This window comes from Melanotaenia boesemani, chromosome 5, assembly GCF_017639745.1.
Source record: "Melanotaenia boesemani isolate fMelBoe1 chromosome 5, fMelBoe1.pri, whole genome shotgun sequence".
Classification (NCBI taxonomy): Eukaryota; Metazoa; Chordata; class Actinopteri; order Atheriniformes; family Melanotaeniidae; genus Melanotaenia; species Melanotaenia boesemani.
This window is the reverse complement of record NC_055686.1, coordinates 25,046,584-25,072,586: the sequence shown is the minus strand read 5'-3', so window position 1 is coordinate 25,072,586 and position 26,003 is coordinate 25,046,584. Positions and strand designations below refer to the sequence as shown.

General features: G+C 37.9%; 1 protein-coding gene across 1 annotated transcript in view; it reads left to right on the top strand.

Annotated features, from left to right (window-relative positions):
• Positions 1-6,586, top strand: part of LOC121639980 (titin-like) — a 618,411-nt gene extending 611,825 nt beyond the window's left edge. Inside the window, exons 22-23 of the mRNA XM_041985600.1 lie at positions 5,749-5,814; positions 6,105-6,586. Of these exons, the coding sequence (XP_041841534.1) occupies positions 5,749-5,814; positions 6,105-6,190 (152 nt within the window). The 3' untranslated portion in view covers positions 6,191-6,586. The remainder of the gene's footprint in view (positions 1-5,748; positions 5,815-6,104) is intronic.
• The last annotated feature ends 19,417 nt before the right edge of the window (positions 6,587-26,003 follow it).

Below are 26,003 nucleotides of genomic sequence, written 5' to 3'. Positions count from 1 at the left end.
ATAAAATATTCTATGCATGTTGTGTCATTGCCTTTGTGTGTTTTATGTATTTGAAGTGACATGCAATGAATATTAAAAGAAAAAAAAATATTCAAATCAATAGTAGCAAATTAGAAAACTTGATATTAGAAATGAAGATTGTGTCATATTTCTGTAGATTTTCTGTGTGTGTAAGTTTTCTAACTGCATGTTTGTATGAACAGTTTCCATGAAGCCCACAGTGGTCCTGCAGCCCAGCTGGACTCTGATATACAGAGGTGAGACAATCACTGCCAGATGTGAGATCCAGGAAGGTGGAGGAACTCAGTGGACGTATGAATGGAGACCAACCAGGTTACATAGACCTCCATCATCCAGAGAACACAGGATCAGCAGAGTTACTGACAGTGGAGACTACAGCTGCCGGGGAAGAAGAGACGAGTTTTATTTAACACAGTGGAGTGATGTCGTCTCAGTAACTGTATCAGGTAAGTTGGACGTCTTTCATCATGTTAGAATTTTCATCAGTTTTATCTAAATAAGGACAAAAACATTCAGTAAGAATATTTTTGTTTTCTTGGTGGCACAAATTAATTCTTATCGTTTTAAAGGATCATTTATTTTGAGACAGGAAATTTAATAGTACATCTGTAATTTATTAAGTACTACAAAGTTACATGAAAACAGGAAAAATACTGAATTTATCTCAGCTGTAATACCTCATTAATAAAAAGATATTTTATTGACTGATGCAGTTAAATCTCTAACACGTAACATGGGTGTGTAGTAGTAATGTACAGAAACAGATGATACTTCATTTATCTGCTTATTATTATTATATTTAGTTAAATCATCCCTGTATATCTGACCTGATACCTAATAGTGTTTCTTTAGGACAGAGTTGGATCTCATGAGCACAATGAAATGTGTCTTTAGTTAGTTATTGAAAACTTAACAACAGACAGAAACGATTTCATTTATTTGATGATGAGTTTGATCTTAAAAGTGATTTTCTTTAACGAAGAGACATCCATCTGAATGCTGCACAGTTTCTCTAATTCCACTGAACTAAATATTGAGATGAATTAACCCCTTTATTTGTATTTTAATTAAACAGTTTATCTGAACAAATGTAGACGTTTTAAATACATATAAAAATTTAAATATGAAATTGATAACATTTGTAGAGAAATGTTATTCAGAGTTAAGAGTCAACAAGGTCCAACATGTTTTCATTCAGATAAAATCCCTCTCCAACAGATAAACCCCGGCCTGTCCTCTCTGTGTCTCCATCATGGCTGAGTCCTGGATCCTCAGTAACTCTGAGATGTGAGATTAAACCTCCGTCTGCAGGATGGAGGTTCTACTGGTATAAAGCTGTTCCTGATCTGTTACACAACAGGTACAGTTATGATCTGCTGCCTGGTAGCACTGCTGGGACTGAACATGATTCCTACATCATTCATGGACAAACACACACAGCAGGATATGTGTGTAGAGCTGGAAGAGGAGACCCAGAGTATCACACTGATTACAGTGAAGTAGAGTTTCTCTGGTCTGCAGGTCAGTGTGTTTCTGTCCTCTCAGTGAGGATCAGTTATGTTTTCAGATTCAACACTTTATTGTCATTGCAATAATATTGCAGAGCTCACTTTCATTCTAATATTTTTCTCTGTGACTGAAACTATCTTTATAACCAAAGTGTTTAGATGTACACAGCTTATCATTTAAAACATATTTAAAAATGTTCAAAATCCCAGTTTGATAATCTTGTAGACATGTGAGCTCTGATCTTCAGAACTAAATAAAATATAAACCAAAGGAATATTTGCAATGAGGCATTTTTATATTTTAATGTGTTTTATAGAAATCTCATTACATGTTTGTTTTTCAGATGTTCATCCAGCAGCGTCTCTCACAGTGAATCCTGACAGAGTTCAACACTTCACATCTGACTCTGTTTCACTGAACTGTGGAGGAAACTCTGCTGAGTGGAGAGTGATGAGCTTTACAGAAACACATCATCTGTCACGCTGCTCCTCCTGGGGGAGAATGACTGGATCCTCATGTAACATGAACATGAACTGGTACCACAGTGGAGTTTACTGGTGTGAGTCTGGATCAGAAGAGTTCAGCAACACAGTCAACATCACTGTACAGAGTATGTTATGATGCTTTGTTTTCATTTTTAAGTTTCACTTATCATTAATGTCATTTCCATATAGAAATGGATTTTCAGTGTTTGTCTCGTGATTACATCCTATGATTTTGTGTTTATTATTGCTAGATTAATTCCTTCTGTGTTCAGCAGATTAAATATAAATCCATTCTTTAAATAAACTACTCTCTCTTCCATCACCACAAAGCAGCATCAAACTCTTGACTGTAGGTTTTACTTCATTCACTTCATCTCTTCACAAAACTATAGAACAATAAATATTTCTTCTTCATTCCTGCCTGCCTGCTGTCAGGCTTTACAATACTTCCACCACCACCTGCCCTGGACAGACCACACTCAGAACTAGACTGAACCACTGCCACACCATGTCTAGATCTGTGTAAACATGTATGTGTGTATACATGTATATACAGGACATGTGTATGTTTTTAAATACACATGATCAGATGTCTGTGTTTAATGATAAAGAGTTTATTTACTTCTCTATAAATCAGCTTTTTCTGAATCTCTCTACCAGCTGATCTCTGACTGAACTTAATATCCACTGACTTTTCTTTACAGATGATGATGATGGCGTCATCCTGGTGAGCCCCGTCCATCCTGTGACTGAGGGAGCTTCTGTCAGTCTGAGCTGCAGACTGAGAGAACAAAACACACTTTCCAGTGTTTCTTTCTATCACAATGACAAACTTCTCCAACATGATGGCAGAGAGGAGCTGAACATCTCTGCAGTGTCACAGTCAGACGAAGGTTTCTACAAGTGTCAACATGCAGGAAAGACGTCACAACAGAGCTGGATGTCAGTTACAGGTGAGCAGGATTAAATTATCATACATTTTACTTTGTAAATCATTTTTCTGCTCAAAGCAGGACAAACAAAAAGTTTGTTTTTACTGTAGATCTGGATTGTTTTTCATTGTGTTCAAGCTTGAAATCACATTTGTTTTTCTGGAAACACTGAGAGAATTATGTTCTAAACCCTTCATATAAATAACATTATTACTTTCTGTTGTGTTTCCAGCTGTGTCCAGACCTGAAAGCTCTTCATTTCCTGTGCTGTTGATGGTTGGATCAGTTATTGGAATCATATTATTGATTTTCCTGCTCTTGTTGTGTCTCTGCAAACGGTCCAAGGGTGAGACCTTTTGTACTCTTTAATAAACCAAATATTCAGAGTTGTTCTGATGTTATACAACAAACCAGCAGTAGAACAAAATGACCTACAAAGTCCTTTAACAACTAATGTCTTTTTAACAGATTTATGCTGCATCAGGTCTGTACATCATTCTTTCATTTAACCCCATCTCCAACATAAATCCTCATTATTTAACTTTTCTGTGTTAAACATTGTGTATTTATGATGTTTTAGGTGGATCCAGTCACAGAGCAGCAGTCAGAGCTCCAGTTCACATCCTGGAGTCAACCAGAATGAAACTAACCAGTACAGCTCTCCTCTCCACGGTCAGGACTTACACTTTTTATTTTACTAACTTTTTATTAACCTTTAAAATCGATGATCTGATTAGAATAAGAATAAACAAATAAATAAAAATGAAAAAACTTTAGAAAACAATATTTTTATAGAATATTCCATGTTTGTTCCAATCATGAAATAACCATTATCTTCTCTTTTTTCTCTTTTATTTCCAGTAGATGATGTTTGTCTCTATGAGTCGATCAAACCCACTGAAAGGAAATAAAATGTAAAAATGATGTGATTTCAGAAAACTTGTAACAAGTGACTGATGTGGAATTATGAAATGTTTCAGATGCAGATGAATCCAGAGATGTCACATACTCTCTTATTGAACTGAAACATTTTGGGAAAAAGAGTGAGTTACACCAACACACACACTGTTTAAAGGAGGAAAGACAGCTCTGAAGGTTTTGAGCTTCGTGTGTTTTAGTGGATGAATGTGAGTGTGTTAACAGGGAGGCATCATGAACCAGAGGAGAGTTGTGTTTACTCTGAAGTGAAGACAGGAACTGCAGGTACAGTCAGTGTTTGGACTGAAACGTGTCATCATGTCATCACGTCAGCTGCAGAGAATCCAATAATTCTGGACCTGCAGTCATAATTATAAGAGAATAGTAAAAGATAAAATTAAAAGATAAAAGTTTTTTTGTTTTCTTTTTCTGCTACTGTTGTTTTGCACTTCATCATCTACACAGTTTCTCTGTAAATACTGTCAGTCATTTGCATTAAACAATAATAATAATAATGAAGGTTTAGCATTATTGTTGCATGTCTGCTAACATGTATCTGGTTTTAGAGTCCACTCCAGTGTACGCTGAAATCAACCATGAGAATAAAGGAAAAGGCAAGAGAAAAAACAAAAGTACGTAAACTTTATGCATTTACCTGCATTTCTTAATTTCCAAGAAGTTGATTTTGGGTCATTCACAGCATGTAATTCATCAAATAATCTTAAAATTGCACCTTTTAAAAACCTATAAAAATATAATAATCAGGGTTGACTTTAATGCAGCGTTAAACCCTGAAATAGATGATTCACTATAAAATCTAAAAACTAACTCAACAGATGTAATAAATCAGGATATAAAGGATTGTGGTCTCGGCTGTAGTTGGAGAGAATCTCACCCATTTCACCAAAAATACACTTTTCAACCGTACATCAGTCACTTATTCTCCTGATTGGCTTATTTCTCTAGAAGTAACACATTAACAGCTTTTGTAAATCAAACCACAACAAAGCCAGAAATCTCTGCATCAGCTGGATGGAAACAGGTGAAGCAATTATCAGAGAAAAATCATCTCACATTCATCACATAAATCAGGGGTAGGCAAGTTTGGTCCTAGAGAGCCACAATCCTGCAGGTTTTCCAAATTCTCCTGCTCCAACACACCTGACTCAGATTAAATGGATCAAACAGCCTGTAAGCATCTGCACAATGACTCATTAGTATAACGTAGGTGTGCTGGAGCAGAGATATTTGGAAAACCTGCAGGATTGTGGCTCTCTACGACCGAACTTGCCTACCCCTGACATGAATGAAACAAAGAAAGACGTGAAGAATAAGATAGAAGGAGGGATGGGGATACCAACGTTCTTTCATTCCTCCCACCATCCAAAGACATGCATGTTCAGTCTTTTATTGGCTCTAAATTCTCCCTATGAGTGATTGTGAGCATGAGTGGCTGTTTGTCTCTCTGTGTTGGTCCTGCAATAGACTGGCGACCTGTCCAGGGTGTACCCTGCCTCTCGCTCGCTAGTTGCTGGGATAGACTCCAGCTTCCCAGTAACTCTAAACTGGAACAAGCTGTGTAGAAAAATACATGAATGATAATCAATATTATTTCTTATACTTCTACTTTTCTTATTACACATGTGTATACACACCTATAACACAGTAACGCTGCTCCATGTAACGTCAACATTAGAGGTTTTTTCCTTTTGTTGTTCTTGTTCTAAGTTTTTCTGTTTTCTTTTTCTGCTACTGTTGTTTTGCGCTTCATCATCTACACAGTTTCTCTGTAAATACTGTCAGTCATTTGCATTAAACAATAATAATAATAATGAAGGTTTAGCATTATTGCTGCATGTCTGCTAACATGTATCTGGTTTTAGAGTCCACTCCAGTGTACGCTGAAATCAACCATGAGAATAAAGGAAAAGCCAAGAGAAAAAACAAAAGTACGTAAACTCTATGCATTTACCTGCATTTCTTATTTTCCAAGAAGTTTATTTTCCGTCATTCACAGCATGTAATTCATCAAATAATCTTAAAATTGTACCTCTTAAAAATCCTCCTCATTTGACATGTTGCATGTATTAACTAACAGTCTGCAGGTAACTGGTGAAGGACAATAAAACATTTTATAGATTTTTATTCCTTTTATATAAAGAAATTATATTAAGTCCACTTTAAGTCTTAAATATGATTTTTCAGGGAAATATGTGACTCAGATAATCTCCGTTCACAGGAAAGTGGAGTCCTGCAGCAGGTGATGCAGCAGTTTATTCTGAGGTCGGATTAGGAGCAGCTCTGGATAACAATGCTGCCATGTAGGCTGCATGCTGTGCTGCTTTATTCAGGAAAACACAAGACTGAAGAAAACTCAGTAACATGCAGACGTCTTAGATAACCTCATTTGTTCTTCTTCTGTGGTTCTTAGTCTGTGAAGAGAAGCGAAGCAGCAAAGAGAATCATTGTATGAAACTGCTGTTTGTAACTCTGTTATCCAAATATCAGACATGTTCAGTAGCTTCTGTTTTTATGATGCAACATTTTATTTATCCTCTTTATTTAAGCTCAAAGCTCAAGCTGCTCATTGTTTATCATTTAGGCACTTAGTTACATTTTAATGTGTAAATGGAGCAAAAGATAAAAGTAAAATATGCTTTGTTATATCTGCATTGTAGCTTTAATTTTTTAAAATATGTTTTTTGACAAATTATATGAAATTATACGATTCCATACATTTTTTTAAACTGGATGGAGTTTAAATGTTTTAAAAAATGTTTTCATGATTAATTTTTATGATAACTTCAAACATTGTTTTAGCAGAAAAATGTAAATAGTTTTTTTTTACATTTTATGTGTGTGTTGTTGTGTTTTGTATTTGCTAAATATAATAATAAAAACCGAAAATGAATAATTTGTTCTTTTTTTTAAAATATTAAGATACATGATGAGTTCAGATCACTGAGGATTTTAAAGTGTTGCAGCTTTAATAACTTTATTTTATTTCTAATAATGAATTATTTTACTGTATTTGTTCTATGACAGTCACATGACACATATTACACTCCCACCTCTGACTTTTTAATCATTTGTTCTAATTAAGTTCAACATGTGAAGTTTCACGTGTTCAGAATGTTGCTTTGTTTTCTTTTTCCTGCAGTTTAACTCTTCTCACCAAAGATCAGACATTTTTAGTTTTGTTGTACTTCAGATGATCTCAGTGTAAATGGTTTAGATGCCATATGTTTATTTTAAAACTCAGACTGAAGCATCACCATTTAAAAAGGTTCAACTAGTCAAGTTTCATCAGGTTTTATTGTGTGTGAAGAACACCCTCGATGAGATTATATGATGAGTTAAAAACTTAAATGTGACATGTGGCTTTTGTTTTAGATGTCAGTATGCTGTATGCACAGGTGCACAGGAAAAACAAAAGCAAGTAAAGTCTCCGCCCACCTGCTGCTGCACCTGTTGTAACCTGTACCTGTTGTTCAGCCTTTGTCCAAGACAGATATTCATATTACTGAACAATCACTGCAACATCCAACACATTTTTAAAATGTAGAACTTGTTTTCTCTTGTGTTTTCAACATACATTTAAGATTTTACCAGAGAAATCAGTTTAAAATTAAGATGTTATTGCAAACCTCTAAACTAATAATCTCATTATTTACAGGAAAATCAGCTCCTGCAGCTGATGAAACGATTTATTCAGAAGTTACATCCAGAAAAAACTTGGTGATGGAGCAGCAATGATGTAAAATTCATTAATATCACAGAAACAATCCACTCTGTTAGTGGTTAAAAGAAATTAGTTCTCATTACAAAAATCCTGCATCACTGTTGCTGATGGAGGCGTTCAGCTTTCTGTGTTTTTAGTTTGTTCCCCAATTTCTGAATTTTAGCCCTTTGTACGTGTATTCTTCTGACCATAGATGAATTTCAGAGCTCATGCTTGTGTTTCTTGCATCAACACAGCATGTATGGAGGTAAAAATAAACCCATTTCTTCATGGTGTTTGCAGTGTACAAACTAAAACAGTGAGGCTAAAAGGCAACAGTATGTGATGGTTGGTGAACACAAATCAGATTGTTTGGACATTGTTTGTGGAGTATATGTGGAGTTGTATATTTAAGGGTTGCAGATAACTCTTGTAATGAATGAACAGTCATTGATTGCTCTCAAAGCAAACAAGTATGCTCTTGATTAAAGAAAATACCCCCATATACATGTTTATATTCATTCTTTATCTATTTTTTCCAAAAAAAATTAAAATAAAATTATGATTATAAAAGGGGGGCAGGAATAAATAAGTTTTTAAACTTCATCCGGCTCCTTTTCAGACTCTATAGCAACTGTTACTTTTTTATTTACTCTGATTAATTTGTGTTATTTTTTGTTCGAAATAAAAATCAATCAGTCAATCAAAAACATGGACAATATTTCAGTTTATCTCTCATATAGTGCAAAATAAATAAAAAAGAATCCATTCTATTCTTCACCAGATTAAATATAAACCCATTCTTTAAATAAACTACTCTCTCTTCCATCACTACAAAGCAACATGGAATTCATGACTGTAGGTTTTACTTCATTCACTTCATCTCTTCACAAAACTATGGAACAATAAAAATGTCTTCTTCCTGACAAATATCTCAATATTTGTGTCATCAAACATGCTGTTCCTTACGATCGTCATATCGCTGCTGTCGGGCGCAAACCTCCTGTGTCCAAAACTGTTATTTTTCAAGAAATGAATAAAACTTTATAATTTTGTAATAATTGGACATAATGTCGTTAAACTTGGTATTGTGTTTTACATTATCGTCATATATTTGATTGTGTCATTACTTTAATAATATTTTACCCAAATCAAGCTTACATGGAGTTAGAAGGTTTCTTGCTGATGTAAAATGGATAAATGAGGTTTTGTCACTGATTATGACGTCGCATCAGCTGCAGAAGCTCATCATCATGTTATCATCAACTTACAGGTTGCAGTTTATTATTAACTATTTCTGTGCTGTTATCCTGTTGCTTAATACATTTGGCTTAAATCTATTATAAAAGATAACTGCTATTATCAGGTAAATAACGGACTAAACTGCACTTCAACCTACCGTTTTACACCAGCAGTTCTCCAATTCTGCATCTCATGTCTCAAAAGAAATCATTATCATTTACGGCGTCTGTTTAAATTAAAATTTTATGCATTTATAACGTTATTCATTTTGTCAAACATTGTAATGTTGCAGCTGCAGTGTTTGCAAACAGCTTGAAACATCAGTTGATTCTCTTCTACAGTTGAGTGACGCAATTACCAACATTTGTCTCAATATTGCCACCTACTGGTGAGTGAACAAAACTGAATGGATATTTTAGTATGTTTTTATTAAACATTTGAAAATTTTAATGAACATTTATTGAACACATGTGAACAATGAATAACAATAACACAACAACACAATTCAAAATGACACATTTTTATAAACACTAAACAGGTTCTCTACATAAAACACAATCTGACAAACTCGTCATTTCAAAACAGTAGAATTCCAAATAAAACTGCACCAACAATATGAACACAGTGACTCTGAATGATTGTGAAAATAACATTGGTACAGTTTTATACAAAAGATGAAAACATTCTGAACAATAATTGAACAGATTCACATTCGAAATTGTGATAAAAACTTTTTTGTTCCCTGAAATATGTGTGTGTGTGTGTGTGTGTGTGTTTGTGTGTGTGTATTGTAGAAGAAAGTTTACTTATTATGCTCTATATATAATATTATAATCACAACTATAATTACTTCCTTTACTATATTCCTTTATAAATTGTATTTACACTGGTTGTTACTTTTTACATTGTACATTTTTACTCATCATGCTTTTATTCACTTTTAAGGTTTATTCTCTTCATGTACATGCTCTGTTAAAAGTTCACTACGAGGGTAAGATGACCTTTATCTGCTCCTTCCTCAGACCCTTAGTCAGACTGGTTCTGGTGGAGACACAACTATGTGAGGTTGTTTTGACGCCAGCTCTTGGAGTTGTGTGTCCACCCAAGGTCTTCAGGAAGGAGGATTCTTTCTACAGAAATGTAGAACTATTGTTTTTCCTCTTACCTCCCCAGAGTCTCTCCTGACTTCATGCGAGTCGGGACGACCACTCTCATTACTTGCAAGTAAACTGTATTCAATACTTCTCCTGTAAATAAACCTTATATACTTTTACACAGGGAGAAACTGCAGTTATTAGTTTACATTATTTGTTAGTAATGGTTGAAGGTAACAAACACCAAATAAAATAAGTAAAATCAAACAGAATTTTAGCCAGTTACTTTATTACTTCATAATTGCAGCGTGAGATCTCAAAGATACACAAACCAGCCCTACTTCCCTATGGCATGCATTAACACACAATAACTTACTGCTATCTCACATTTTGTGGGACGTTAGGCATCATGGTTGAAAGAAGCAACACTAGATTGTCGACTGCATTTAGATAAATTATTTATTGGTTCTCTAATGCTGGAACTCTTTTCTATTTTTTTCTTTTCTCTTTCGTTTCCTGAGTTTGGCACCTGGTGGTGTTGTTCTGGGTAGATTCATGGTTTGTTGCACTATTTAACACGCCATGCGTTCCTATTCCACACTTGTTAAGATTATAACGATGAGCGTCCAAAAAATGTTTCTTTTCTGAGCTGCTGGACTTTTACAGATAAGATCAATTATGACATTCTTTCATTTTTGCATATAGGATGTCTGAACTAGTTAATGTGCTTTAATTTAATTTTCATTACAAAAAATACAAAAATGACTGTAACACCATTGTAGTGATGAATATTTTTCACGAGTTATTTCACGATAAATTAAATCTTTACATTTATATTTGACCATTAACTAAATTAAAAACTAATTAAAATCCTAGGGAATATGTTTCCTATCCTGCTCAACTCTCTAAGAAATGAGAAAATAAACAGACAAAAAATGATTATTTTAATTTTTTTTTTAAAGTAAGCATTCACTTTAGCTTTTCAGACATTTGCTTACAGCAATGCCACTAAATTAATGTAAAATAAATTTAAAAATGAGCTCTTTGTCACCTATTTCTGTGTGTTTGCTCTGTGTTCTTTGTTTTGAAAGGCTGTGACTGTGTATTTAAAAATTATCTTGAATGTTTTCTTTTTCCTTTCTTTAGGAACTATGGCAGAACATCCAAAAGCAACATATTATGTTCTCAGAAACAACTTTGTGTCTGAATGTCGGTAAAAATCCTCCATATTTTGGTGGTAAATGGGAATTCTCTGGTAAAGTTATTTATACTGAGAGAGGCATTAATTCCAGCTATAAAGAGAAAACACGGCCTGGTCGCAGAAACTTTTCCCTTTGTATAAAAATGTTGACTGACAACGACACCGGTATCTATAAAGTGATTATAATTCAGTATCTGAGACATATCAAGTCTTCATCCAAGGTGGGTCCTTTTGCAGTACTTTGTATTTAGCATGTACTATACATTGATCTTCTCTATTTATATGTCTGTACTGAGTATTGACCTGGTAGAAAGTGCAAATAAATCTTTGCTGTCTTTACAAGACATTACAAAAGGATGATTTTTCACACTGCAACTTTAAAGTAGTCAATTCTCATTTCCTCACATATCTTAAATGAAACATAAAACACACATCTGAACGTTTGATGACTCTCTTGTGTTTACAGCTGGCAGCCAGAGGAGGGCGCCATTATATCATGATTGTATCTGATTGTTTGGCTGTTGCAGACATGGTTCCCAGACCAGTGATGACGATGACGTCAGAGCACCACTCCAACCTGACTGAGTCGGGCGGTTGGAACCAGTCTGGACCACTTTGCTCAGACAGGTTTCTTACAAGCACCTGATCCCTTAAGAATTTCACAACAAAAAAAAAATCCATGTATAACAAATGACATACTGGGCCTAGAAAATGAGGAGCTGGTGTGTCACAAAATTGTCTGCTTGCAACATTGAGTTCTGCAATTATTCCTAATCTTTTGTGATGTTTGTGCTCCTGGTTTCTCATGTCAGGCCAATATTTCAGCCTCTGCCTGTGGTACAATTTTGTATAATGTGTTCCCATGTAAAGCAGTTTGAGGTGATGTTAACAACGTTGTCATTGTCATCCATCAGGAATTTAACCCAGGAACTTAATAATTAGCTAATTTTTAGACTTTATGCATTTCTAATGGTTGCTGTATCTTTCCATTGAGTCATTGTTCAGGTTTATCTGTACCATCTTAGTATGTAAAAAGAAAAAGAAAAAACTGCTTAGTTCTAGAAATGAGGAAGTGGATTTATTTATTGTCAAACGTGGCTCAAGAACAATCTCAAAGTGCTACAAAAATAAAAAAAAAAAGATGATAAAAACAAATGAAATCAAAACAATTAAAAGAAAAAAAAATCTTAGCATGTTGGGCCCGCCACTGGCCTGATGGCAGAAATAATCGCCTTCTTTTTTTTTTTTTTTTTTTTTATTATTTTTATAATCGCCTTCTTTTGAGTATTATCAACAGGTTGAGCATCTTGATTTACACACAACCCGTTTTTGGTGCCTGTTTCCTGAACATTAACGCAACAATAACTGTTGTTTCTTCTTGCTGTGCATGTTTGTTGTAGCTGTGCTATCCATCCATCCATCTATCCATCCGTCCGTCTGTCCGTCTATCCGTCCATCCGTCCGTCCATCTGTCCATCCATCCATCCATCTCACAAGACTGGAGTGTTTCTCAGCTACCACTGGATGAGAAGTGGGGTACACCCTGGACAGGTCAACACTAATCTTGACAATTAAATCAGTGCTTGGTACTTTTGTTACATTGTAGATTACCTCATGAAGCATTATTTGAAAGGCAAGTTTATTTATATAGCACATTTCACATAAAAGACAATTCAAAGTGCTTTACATAAAACATTAAAAACATTAAAGGGGGGTGCAGGAAACAACAACAACATTAAAAACAAACTTTAAAAGAAGTCAAAGAAAAAGAAAAAAAGCTACAATGAATACAATGCAAGATATAAAGTCCCAGTGTGAGGAATTTCCAATTGTTTTTTTTTTAATAGGCAGTAAATAGAAAAGTTTTTAACCCCCCTGATTTAAAATTGATGTTTCAGCAAACCTGCAGATTTTTGGAAATTTGTTCCACATGTGAGAAGAATAAAAGCTAAACGGTGCCTCAGGTTCATTTTATGCCTCAATGAACCTGTTTGAAATAAATGACCTCCCTCTGCAACTGGCTGCTGGAATTCCTCAGTCAGAGATCACAGCAGTACGTGTTGGCAACAACACCTCAAGATGCATCACACTGAGCACAGGGGCTCCCCAAGGCTGTGTGCTCAGCCCCCTGCTCTTTACCTGCTGACACACAACTACAACACAACCTACAGCACAAATCACCAGGTGAAGTTTGTGGACGACACAACTCTGGTGGGTCTCATCATCAAGGGCGACAAGACTCACTACAGCAAAGAGCTCAATCTTCTGACCACATGGTGCAGAGACAAAAACCTCCTGCTGAATGTCAGCAAGACCGAGGAGATTGTTGTCAACTTCCAGAAAGACAACACCCTACACCCGTCACTGACCATCGATGGTGCTGCTGTGGAGAGAGTGAGCAGCTCCAAATTCCTGGGGTTGCACATCAGTGAAGACCACTCCTAGACTACCAACACTGCATCACTGACGTAGAAAGCCCAGCAGCGTCTCTACTTCTTGCACAAACTAAAGCGGGCAAAAGCTCCACCACTCATCATGACCACATTCTACAGAGGAACCATTGAGATCATCTTTTCCAGCTGCATCACTGTGTGGGGAAGGAGCTGCACTGACTACAACAGCAGAGCCCTGCAGCGCATAGTGAACCCAGCTGGAAGGATCATTGGTGCACCACTTCCCTCCCTGAAGGACATATGCACCACCCACCTCACCCGCAAAGTGATCACAATGTGAGTGATGCAAGCCACCCTGCACACAACCTGTTCAGCCACCTGCCCTCTGGTAGAGGTATAGAGTCTCAGTTCCCGTACCACCAGACTCACTTTGCTTGTACATAGTACCACAACTTATAAATACAACTTTGCTGCTACTTTCAAATCACTGTGAACCCTGTATTGTCATTGTTACAGTCAGCCTTAGGATCAGTTCATGCCTTAAATCTTTTCACTTTATTTATTATCACTGGGTAATGTCAGATACTTGTTGTGCCTGTGCACTTTTTATTTTTTAATGGTTACTTCAGTGTCCTGTCTTTACTGTAGGACCGTGGGGAATATAATCTCAATTCCTGTGTATGACTTGCACATGTGAAGAAACTGACAATAAAGCTGACTTTGAATTTCAATTTAGTTCATGCCTCTACTGGATTATCTGCAGCATGTTTTCACAGTGAGCTCATGTTTCCTTTCTGTGCTGCAGGATTAAAATGGGGAAGTGGAAGTTTCAAGCCAAACGTGCTGCTTTCTGCACATCATACTGTATTTACTCCTGACTGACAAGAAAACATGAAGGAAGTTACAGACAGTTATAGAATGAGTTCAAGGCATAAAGCAAAGTAGAAAATATCTTCATATTTGCACAACTCATCTCTTTGATGACTTGTCCTCACATAATGTTTCAGAAAAAACTAAATATTGGCCATCCTGTTGTACATTCACTAACTGTGAAAACACATAATGCACATTGTATTATACTTCAGTCACTTTATGAGCTCTTCAGAATCACTGCACTAAAACAAAGAAAAAACTGAAGCACATTTTTCACATTTTGACACATTTTATCTGCTATAAACACACTAGCTCTGAGCTGAATGTAATGCATGAGGTCATTCTTGTACTCACACCTCCTTGTATGTGGTGAAGAACTGGAAAGTTGGCCTGTCAGTTTGTTCTCAGGCCCTAGAAGCCTAATAATGTTTGACACAACAAAGCAAATTATTCTTTAATTTAGTGTTTTATCTAGTTTCAGCTCTGGTGATAACATTTTTAAGGTTACCATAGCAACATGGCTGGAAAACAAGGGCATCTCAAATAGGAATTGTTCATCTTTACAATTTCAAAAAACATTTTCTGCTTTAATCTGCAGCATTCTGATGTTTCCCAGCAGGAGTTTGTATCGTGAAGAGACGATCAATGTTCTTCACTTCATCTGTCAGAGTTTTTAACTTTGTGGCTGTAAATGCTGTCTTTGTGAAACAAAATGTTTAGCTTCAGCTCAGTGACACATTCAGTCAACGGTTTGGGGTCTAAACCAAAATCCCACCACAATGTGAGAACATCTGCAGACTGTAGCATCAATACAATGAAACACTGAACTAAACATGACAAATGTAGAGATAAAGATATTTTAAATCTATTCCAGGCAGGTTGGACACTATATACATCCATATGAGAGTTTTTATTCATATACAGATCTGATCTATAGATGCACCAGAGGAATGATGTGTGGGTGTTGCAGAGGGAAATAACAAATAGAGCTCTGAGATGGAGAAAACCACAGTGGGTAGCAGACAAAAGCACAAGGTATTTATAACAACTGTGGTTAGACTGAACTACTTTAACAGTTTTCTGTGGGGATGAATGAGCTGCTGTGGTGCTACTTCCTACTCTGTGGGGCTTAGAGTAAAGTCCAGGACTGACCTGGATCCTCTGGTCAGCTTCTGTTCAGTTCTTTCCTGCCCTGTTCTGTACATTCACCACCCCAGCAGACCACACAGTAATACATGCTGATGCTAGCACAGTGTTGTATGTTTTCAGCAGTGACTTCCTAACTCCAAAAGACCTCGGCCTTCTCAGCTATTGGAGATGAGTTTGGCCTTTCTTGTATAGAGTATCTGTGGTGGGTCAGTCCAGTTTATTGTTGAGGTGAGCACCCAGTCACTGGTTTACTGGTGCACGCCATGCAGCTTCAGTGAAGCCATGAGAAACACAAACACAGATTTACTGAATGTAACAGAGACAAACAGAAGGAATAAAAGTCGATAACATAACAAAGATGAAGGTTTATGATATTGCAATATTTCTTTAGGGATTATATTAATTAAGACCTTGCACAGACCTCTGTACATGAAAACAGCTAAAATATTTTTGCCGTGGACAGGAAATGTAACCATGACAACGTACTACTGCGGTCAAAACTACCAAGGCTGTCTGAGCTCAGTGTGAAAGGGAAGGAAACGGAGGGGGTTTTTGTTTAAGAAGAGACGTTAGAAAGACATTAGTCTCACATGCATGTCAGATGTAACGTCTCCTTCATCATTACTCTTGATGCACATTAAAAGACTTTCTGACTGGCTGTGCAGCAGGACTGGATGTGATGATGGATCACTCGTTTCTCTGTGTGCTGGGGTTATTCTGTAAGTACATCACTGACTTTCTGTCTGCAGATTATAGTAAATATTTCTATATAGTGAGAATGACTGTGTATCATTGGTTTAATGTGTTTCTCTGAGAGCCTGAGAAGAACAGAGCTGTGTGTTTCTTGCTAATCAGATTGTTGACTCTCAAAAGTAAAAAAATCAATTTACTTGGGGTATGCATATTCCGGCAGACCCCTCTGCCAGAACATGGACCCCTATGGACCTAACACTGAAAGTGATCCATGAATGGCGTCTTATGGTTCGGTTGTATGGGCCCCTTTTATAATAGAAACACACAAAACAGTGTACCGGAGCACCAACCAAACCGAACCAAACTCCTCAGTTGAAACGAGGCTTTACATGCCGTCCACATTCGAGTTGCTTCAATTTTCAACTGTGCTACATGTGAGGGTGCTTTTCACAGCAAGGGAGTTTTTTCGGCTCAACACTTATTGCTCTCGGCTTCCGTAAAAAAATAATTTCAGACAGTATGCAGAAATCGTTCTGATGAGTTTCTGCCATCAGTATAGACGCTGAAGTGAAGACCAGTTAATGATATTCAGTCTAATTCTTTAGACAAACTGAAAGGGAAGATTTAAAACTTACAGTCAAAGGAGTTGATGATCATGTGGAGAGATTCTGAACAAAAACACAACTGAGAAAAGACCAGTCGGCTATAAATTGTGGTATTTAAAATGTAATCTCATGGAAATTCTTTTCTTTATGTTTAAATAGTATTGAATAATATCTTTAAGTAGCCTCTTACAGTCATAGCACCTGCACATATTTTTGTCATCCAACACTGAAACAAGGTGCAAATTTAGAGCCAGCAGAACCTCAGTTGTTTTAAACATCATGGTCTAGTGTCGCCACTTTGTGGTAGAAAATGGGATATGAATTCACACAAAGCACAAGCAGACCAGAGAATTTGATGGATTTGATGGATCAGATCCACTATATTCTTGAAAAATATCTCTAGTTTTGTGTTTATTTGTGTGAGCAACACAAAATCTCTTAATTTTATTTTGACCTTATGTTTGCATGAAATATGAGTATTGGGCTTGTCTTTTACATGTTCCTGGGTGTTCAGATTTGATGGAGTCTCTGTTTATCTTGTTTCCTGTTTGTTTCGTAAAGCATTTTCACATGTGTGTGTTTGTGTGTGTGTGTCTGAGATTTACTTCCCTATCACCCCTTGGGCCCTGTGTCAGAAAGCGGGTTTAATAAAAACTCTGAGTTAAGGGAAACTGGGTTTTCGTTTTCACAAAGCGAGTTCAGTGTAACTCTGAGTCAGTTACTGTGGCAACAGACTCTGTGAAGCTAACCTGCTCGCTGGCAGGTTTTCTTCAACTAATCCTGAGTTTCCTCCTCCTCTTTAGCTGCAGCCTGCAGACTGAAGAAAGTGTCTGACAAGGCATGTCCATTTTGTTGAAGAGCCAGTTGACATCAAAGCACAGTTACTCCACAGATATCTATGTCAGGAAAGAGTGATCAGACCCCACTTGGATGTTATATAATTTCCTCATGATTATTTTTTGGAGCATTACCGTTTTTCTGCACAATCGAACAAGTATCTGAATAATATTCTCAGCCCTCATATTTTCATATGACACATCGTGGACATGCTCTCAGTTCGGAGCAAGTTCTTTCAGTTGCACTTCATTTTTTTGCCAACGGGAGTTTTCTTTATAACATCAGTGACGCTGAGCATATTTCAAAAGCAACAGTCTGTTGGGCTGTGAGGACTGTCAGTCTTACGCACTGGAACGTTTGCTCTACACTTTTGTGGTGTTCCAAAGTCAGTTACAGCTACTGCAGCTTACTGTTCTGTACTTTGAATATCATATGTGATGCAGCCCACACCATCAGTAGTGTGACAGCAAAGTGGCCTGGATCTGTGCACAACTCTTGAGTCTTTCGTGAGTGTAAACTGAGTGCTAGATTTGCCCGTGGTAAGTTATGTAAATTAAAATCAATATTTTATTTGACCTATCACATTTTAAAACATGTTATATTTTATCCTGTATTATAGGAGAGTTTGATGGCTACCTGCTAGGTGACAGAGGGTACCCCTGCCAGCCTTATTTGCTGACCCCTTACCCTGATTCTGAGCCCGGCCTGCAGCATTGTTACAACTTGGCTCACTGCAGGACTCAAACCAGGGTAACTATTGGGATGCTTAAGGCCTGCTTCCAGTATCATAGGCTCAGAGCCACCCTAAATAGGGCATATAGCATTATTGTGGCATGTGTCATTCTCCACTACATTGCCACAATGTAAGGAGTCCCTGATCTCTTGCTGATTGTATATAAACAACAGCTGGTGTACTGACACAGTGACAGTGAACATTCAATGCTCCACGTACCTGGAGTTTGTAATGGTCAAATGCATGCCTGTGTATCTTCCGAGGGAGCTAACTAAGGTGTTTGTGATAGTTATTTACATTCCACTTGATGCAAATGATAACATAGCCAATGGACTACTATATAGCAGCATTAGCAAACAGCAGAACAGATACCCCGACACATCAAACATCAGAGCAGAGGATTTTAATCACGTGGACTTAAAACAAGTGCTATATATATATATTGCTATAGTGCTATATAATATATTCAAAACTTCTATAAGGCTATATATCTGGGCTATAAGGCTAAATAGCTAGAATACCTTGGCCAGTCAGACCACATGTCCTTGCTTATAGTCCCTGCATACACCCCCTTCTGGAAAACTGCTCCCAAACCCAGAAAGACTGTAACAACCTGGCCTGATGATGCCTCTGAGCAGCTGCAGGACTGCTTCGACAGAACTAACTGGGACATTTTCAAACACCCAAACCTGGAGGTGTTCACAGACAGTCTGTAATGTGGACAGTGGACAAGATCACCCAGATGTACCCCAACAAGAAGCCCTGGATGACACAAAAGCTACAGCAGCTGCTCAAAGAAAGGACTATCAATCCAAAATGTTGTGGAATTTTATTGTCAAAGATCACACACTGAGTGAGAATCAAACAAAGTATTTAATTAAGAGCTGTACAGCAATGAGAGTCCCACAGTCAAAGAAGCTTTGGCTGCGCGAGCCTGAAGAGATACATTTGAGTCTGGTTTATATAAACTAGCATGAGCTGATCACATCAAGACAAATCATTAGTCCTCTGTTTCAAAGGAATGCTAGGAGATTGGAAGGGGAAGTAAATGGAACTCACTCAGTTCTTATCTGGGTACAAGTCATCCTCCTTCCTCAGTAAAACACAAGACAAGGTTTTGTAACAATACAAAGTGCATGTGTACAAAATTTTCCATTACACCAAAAGCCAAGTAAATCCAGGGCAAGTATTGCCAACGCTGTTACAGACACCTCCCTGTTGTGCTAACAAGTAATCCAAAGACATCTGTTGCTGGAGTGACACTAGTCTTCAGGCTTTTAATTTTTGGGTCAGCAATTTAAATCCTTTATCCACAGAGGCTGTGAGATTTTACAGATCTTGATCTAAAGCATTCATTTCATGGAACTGTGGTATTAAGCATTCGAGAAACATTTCACACCCACTTAAGCGGCAAATGCAAATAACTCCTCCCGCACGCCCAAACCATATACATAGCACAACTGAATCCCTGCCCAGAAGGTGCCAAAAGGGTGACATTATACCTGGAACCATTCAATTTTAATTCAACTAAATCAACAACCCATACATAAGGGTTGGCAGGGGGTCTATCAGGTGGTATAATCAATGGACTAGCCAGCCTCCCTCTGCATAGAACTTCCTGCTCATCACATGTTACTGGAACAGTGATGGTACATTTCGCATATGATCCAAGGCTTTTACTTCCATTTTCATTACACAATCTCTCAACATGCATAGGAGCTTCTGTCTGCAGTGCCACCTACCTTGCTGACATTCCTCCATTTGAGATGGTTCTGTTCAGCTCACTGGAAAAGAATATTGGCTGGTGGATGGCATGATTGGACATGTCAGTCATCCATGGGAAATATTTAACACACGCTGTCACTTTAGAAAAACTAGTAGTTTATCTGGTGTAAGTGTTACTGAAAGAGGACGGATAATGTTTCCTCTACACTTACAAATGTGGGTCCCTGTATTAAACTGGAAGGTGTAGCATGTGGCATAATTGAACACACATAACAGCTGCTGCTTGTAGCCTCTCTGCCTATTTTGTGTGCTCTTGCACACAAAATAGACAACATTCCTCAGTAGAAGTCATCCATGTTTCATACATAGAAGAACTGCTAAAGCCACAAATACTACATAAAACATTTTGACTAACCACAATCTTCTACATAAATATGCCAACGTTCAGACAATTATACACTGGAATGCCAATGTTCAGCCACTCTTATAGTGTGACCTTGTCAACAGTCACAGGGTCCCGAGCAGATCTGGTACCTGCACCTGTAAGGCAAGGCAAGGCAAATTTATTTGTATAGCACATTTCATGTACAAGACAATTCAAAGTGCTTTACATAAAACATTTCAGCAGGGTGCAGAAACCAATACAAGTGCATTAATAATAATAATAATAATAATAATAATAATAATAAGAAAGATTAAAAAGATTAAAAGAAATGCAATTAATGAAATAAAAACAGAATGAAGATGCTAAAATAAAATAGATAAAATGCAAGAAATAAAATTTCAGTGTGGGGAAAGACAATATCAAAACATGACTCCAGCTTAAAGGTCCCATATTATGCAAAATTCACTTTTTAATGGTTTTGGAACAGTCATACTGGTCCCCCCGCATGTGTAGGAGACCCGTAAGTGTGAAACTCTTTCAGGCGCTCTCTCTCCCCCCTGCTCCACCTCTAGGGAAGTAAGCGCTGAATTGAGCGAGTTTGAAAGCGTGTACGTTATGACGTCATAAGGGACAATAACCACTCCCCACAGAGCGATGGACCCGTCTACCGGCTCTCAAAGCCCGCCCTCTAAAAATCACCTAGCGCCCAGTGTTTATCCTTTTCGGCAACCCTCGTTAGCGGACATGGCTAAGCGACAGAAGCACTGTTCTGTTTGTGGCTGCATAAATGAACACGAAAACGTTTTTTTACTTCCATCCACTGAACCCACGAGGACTGAGTGGATTAATTTTATTTTTGGAGGAAATGTACCCGGAAAACTTCCAAAGGTTTTGCATGTCTGTGGCCAGCATTTCAAAGAGGACTGTTTCCACAACATGGGGGCATGGAAAGCAGGCTTCGCCAACCGTTTGAAGCTGAAGCCAGGTTCAATACCAACTGTCCGTGACACAGCTGGAGAGGTAAGAGCTGGCAGTTATTTTATCGTTTCAGCCTTATTAGTCTGATAGCTTGAAAATATATTAGCACTGTTGTAAATGTAGCCAAGTCACTGTTTCTACTGTTTGTATCCGGTGCCATTGTGCATCAGATTGATGAGCGTAGCTAGCTGTGTTCTCCGTGCGTCACGGTTTGGGTCGGTAATGGGGGCTTCAGGAATGGGTTCCGGTGTTCCGGCGTTTGTTTATCCTTCACTACGCTGTAATCAGCGTCTAGTTACCGCTAAGGCCTAACCTGTCAATCACCTCATGACGGGCGATGCGATGGGCGGAGCCAACAGCTGAGCTGCTCCACCAGGGTTCCGCCCACCATAAACGGCACATTTCTGAAGCTGCTAAAAAGAGGGAGGTGAAGAGAAGCCGCTGCACTCAAACTGAGGGTCGATTTGTCCATACCATGGCGGAAATATTTCATTTAGATATTAATGAATGGTCTCAGATTGGGAATAAAGTGTATAATATGGGACCTTTAAAAGAACCAGATGTAGATTTTGACTTCTAAATAAAAACTAGTTCCATGCTGCAGAGAACAGGTGGGTCTTTAACCTGGATTTAAATAAACTGAGTGTTTCAACTGATCTGAGGCTTTCTGGGAGTTTTTTCCAGACATGTGGAGCATAGAAGCTGAATGCAGCTTCTCCAAGTCTGGTTCTGACTCTGGGAACTGATAAGAAACTGGAACCAGATGACCTGAGGGTTCTGGTAGGTTCATACTGGGTCAAGAGGTCACTGATGTATGTTGGTCCTAAACCATTCAGAGCTTTATTAGACCAGCAGCAGAACTTTAAAGTCTATCCTCTGACAAACAGGCAGCCAGTGTAAAAGACCTCAGAGCTGGACTGATGTGGTCCACTCTCTTGGGTCTTAGTGAGGACTCAAGCAGCAGAGTTCTGAATAAGCTGCAGGTGTCCTAATTGATTTTTAGGTAGACCTGTAAAAATACTGTTACAATAATCAAGCAGACTAAAGATGAAAGCATGGACTAGGTCCTGCTGAGACATCAGTTCTTTTAACCCTTGATATATTCTTAAGGTGATAGTAGGCTGACTTTGTAATTCCCTTAATGTGTTTTTCAAAGTTAAGGTCTGAGTCCATCAATTACACCCAGATTTCTGGCCTGGTTGGTGGTTTTTAGGTGTATAGACTGAAGCTCTGTGGTGACCTTTAATCGTTTCTCTTTCGCACCAAAGACAATCACCTCAGTTTTGTTTTTGTTTAATTGAAGAAAGTTTAGACACATCCAGTCATTAATCTCCTCAGTGCATTTACCAAGAGCCTGTATGGGGCCTCGATCTCCTGGTGATATTGTAATATATATCTGTGTGTCATCTGCGTAGCTATGGTAACTAATGTTGTTTTTCTCCATGACCTGTGCCAGTGGGAGTATGTAGATGTTGAACAGAAGAGGCCCCAGGATGGAACCTTGGGGAACTCCACATGTAATTCTTGTCTGCTCAGATGTAAAATTACCTATTGACACAAAGTACTTTCTATTCTCTAAATAAGAGTTAAAACCAGTGTAGTGCAGTACCAGAGAGGCCCACCCAGTTCTCCAGTCGTTTAAGTAAGTATTGTGGTCAACTGTATCAAATGCAACACTGAGGTCCAGTAAGACTAAGATTGACATTTTTCCATAGCCTGTGTTCAAACATATGTCATTAATGACTTTGGTCAGAGCATCTCAGTGCTGTGGTGCTGTCTAAACCTGACTGGAAGTCATCGTAGCAGTTGTTTTGTGTTAAGTCGTTTAGTTGATGAAAAACTGCTTTTTCGATTATCTTACTTAGAAAAGGAGATTTGAGATCAGCCTGTAGTTGCTCATTTGTGTCTTGTCTAGATTGTCCCTTTTTAGCAGGGGTTTGATTACAGCTGTTTTTAGAAGTTCTGGGAAGACGCCAGAAATTCAAGACAATTTCACATCTGTAACAAATCTGTTTCCAGAGTCTTTGAGACCTTTTGAAGAAAACCTGTGGGCAGGATGTCCAAGCAGCAAGAGGAGGAGGAGTTCAGCCCAGATCTTTGCTGTTAATTTGCTGTTAATGGGATTAAACTGTGTCATGGTGCTTAACTGGTTTTCAATGGACACAGTATGTCTGTTGAACCTGCTGTTGATGAACAACCTGCTTGTCTGATATTCTGGATTTTTTCAGTGAAAATTTTGGCAAACTCATTGCAGGCCTCGGTGGAATAAAGTTCAGGTGCTACTGACACAGGAGGGTTTGTTAACCTGTCAACAATAGCAAATAAGACCCGAGCATTATGATAGTTTTTGCTAATAATGTCAGAGAAATAGGACTTTCTTGCATTCTTCAGTTGTAGATTATAAGAGTGAAGTTTTTCTTTATACATGTCATAATGAACCTGTAGATTTGTTTTTCTCCATCTATGCTTGGCTTTCTGACACATCTTTTCCATGCTTCACCAGTGTGGAATTTTCCATGGAGACTTTTTCTTTCCAGAGACAACCTTCACCTTAATAGGAGCAATGACATCCATAATACTTAATATTTTAGCATTAAAAACTAGTGACAAGCTCATTGGCTGAACCCCCTGACAGGGCAGGTGTTAAAGAGGAGATCTGGTTAAACATCCCAGTCGTGTTTTCAGTTATACAGCGTTTTGTGATCACCTCTGTTGAGGCATTTGTGTGAAACAGGAACTGTACACTCAAAGAAAAACACAATAATGATCAGACAGGCCCACATTACTCACAGTAACCATGGAAACATCCACAACCCTTAGAAATCACTAAGTCTAGAGTGTGTCCTTTAATGTGTGTGGGCTCTGTTACATGCTGAGTCAGCCCAAAGTTCTCCAGACTCTTACTCAGGTCTTTAGTCGCTTTGTCCTGAGGGTTGTCTACATGGATGTTAAAATCACCAACAATAATTACAGTCAAAACCCAAACAGATTGTAGCCAGCAGTTCACTAAACTCATCATAAAATTCTGCGCAGTGCCCTGGTGGTCTATAGAAATTTAGATAAATTATATTATAATAAGCTTTCAACTGAAGAGCCACGTATTCAAAAGAAGTAAAACTTCCAAGAGATAACTGTTTACACTGAAATGATTCATTAAATAAAACTGCAACCCCCCTCCTCTCCTGTTCAGTCTGACCTCACTGATAAAACTAGAGTTGGGAGGCATTGACTCTATCAGAGCGGCTGTGTTGTTATCTTGGTTTAACAGAGTTTCTGTTAAAAACATAAAATCAAGGTTGTGCTCCGTTATAAAATCATTAATTAAATTTTTTTCCCTGCTAATGACCTAACATTTAATAAGCTAACTTGATGGGTTTAGAATTGTTTACCCTATGTTTGGGGGCATGCTGTGGCTCACAGGGTATGTTAACTCTACTTAGAAACCTTTTAGAAAGCAGCTCTCTGTGTTCTGACCGAGCTGCTTTTCTCCTTCTGTTTACTAAACACTACAGATATTTTTGAACCTTCTAATAAACAGGGGTCCAGCTGGACCTGGGAACAATCATGACTGCTGTTATCTAGGCAGCCTGGACCCTCCACACATCATACATCCGAAACATAAAGCTGGCATGGTGGTACAGGAGGGGCTGGGTGCCCTCGCTTTAGCCGCTCTGGTGGGGGGTTTATGGGGGACAAAAGCATACTGGGGCATGGGGTTAGTTTGGTGACCAGCTGCTTCATCTGGGAAGTGATGTCCAGGAGGGGTGGAGAGGATAGGGAGAGGGAGGGTGACATGGATGGAGTATGATGAGATGAGGTGGTGCGTCCTCTCTGAGAGCTTTGGGGCTTTCTTCTGTAATACTCTGTAGTTGTACAGGCCCACAGTAAGGACCAAAACTTCTCTGTTCTCTAACAAAACCTTCAAATTGAAGGAAGATGTACATGTATTTTTACATGTCGGTGGATGAACTAACATTTAGTCGTCTCAGGGAAATAAGAACCATCATCTGACTGAGATAATGAGCATATTGCAAAAGAAAAGAGTTTCATGATGCAGTCAGGAAAACAGTGACAGACAGAAGCTCTTTAGACATCCACAATGTCATATCATGAATCATCATTTTACACATTTACTGAATTATTTATTTTTCTATATTGTGATTTGTGTTTTTTCTGTATTTTGTGCATATGGTTGTTATGATGTTGGTTGCCTCCCTTGGCTATTTAATTTTTAAGTTTACTACTATCTATATGAGATCATGTACAAACCTTTAACCCATGAGAGCCCGACGTGACATATTTGTCACATTCAGTTTCTGAGACATTTTGCTTCAATTTATGGTATAAACTTTCCTTTAAATCCTGTTTAACACAATCTGATACTTGACTTCTGTCCCCTAATAGATACCCAGAAGCAGAAAACCACATTATAATATTTTTGAACTATCACATGGTAAATAATGGTAAATTGACTTCTCTCATGGTTTACTTTCATTTTTTCTGTCTTTT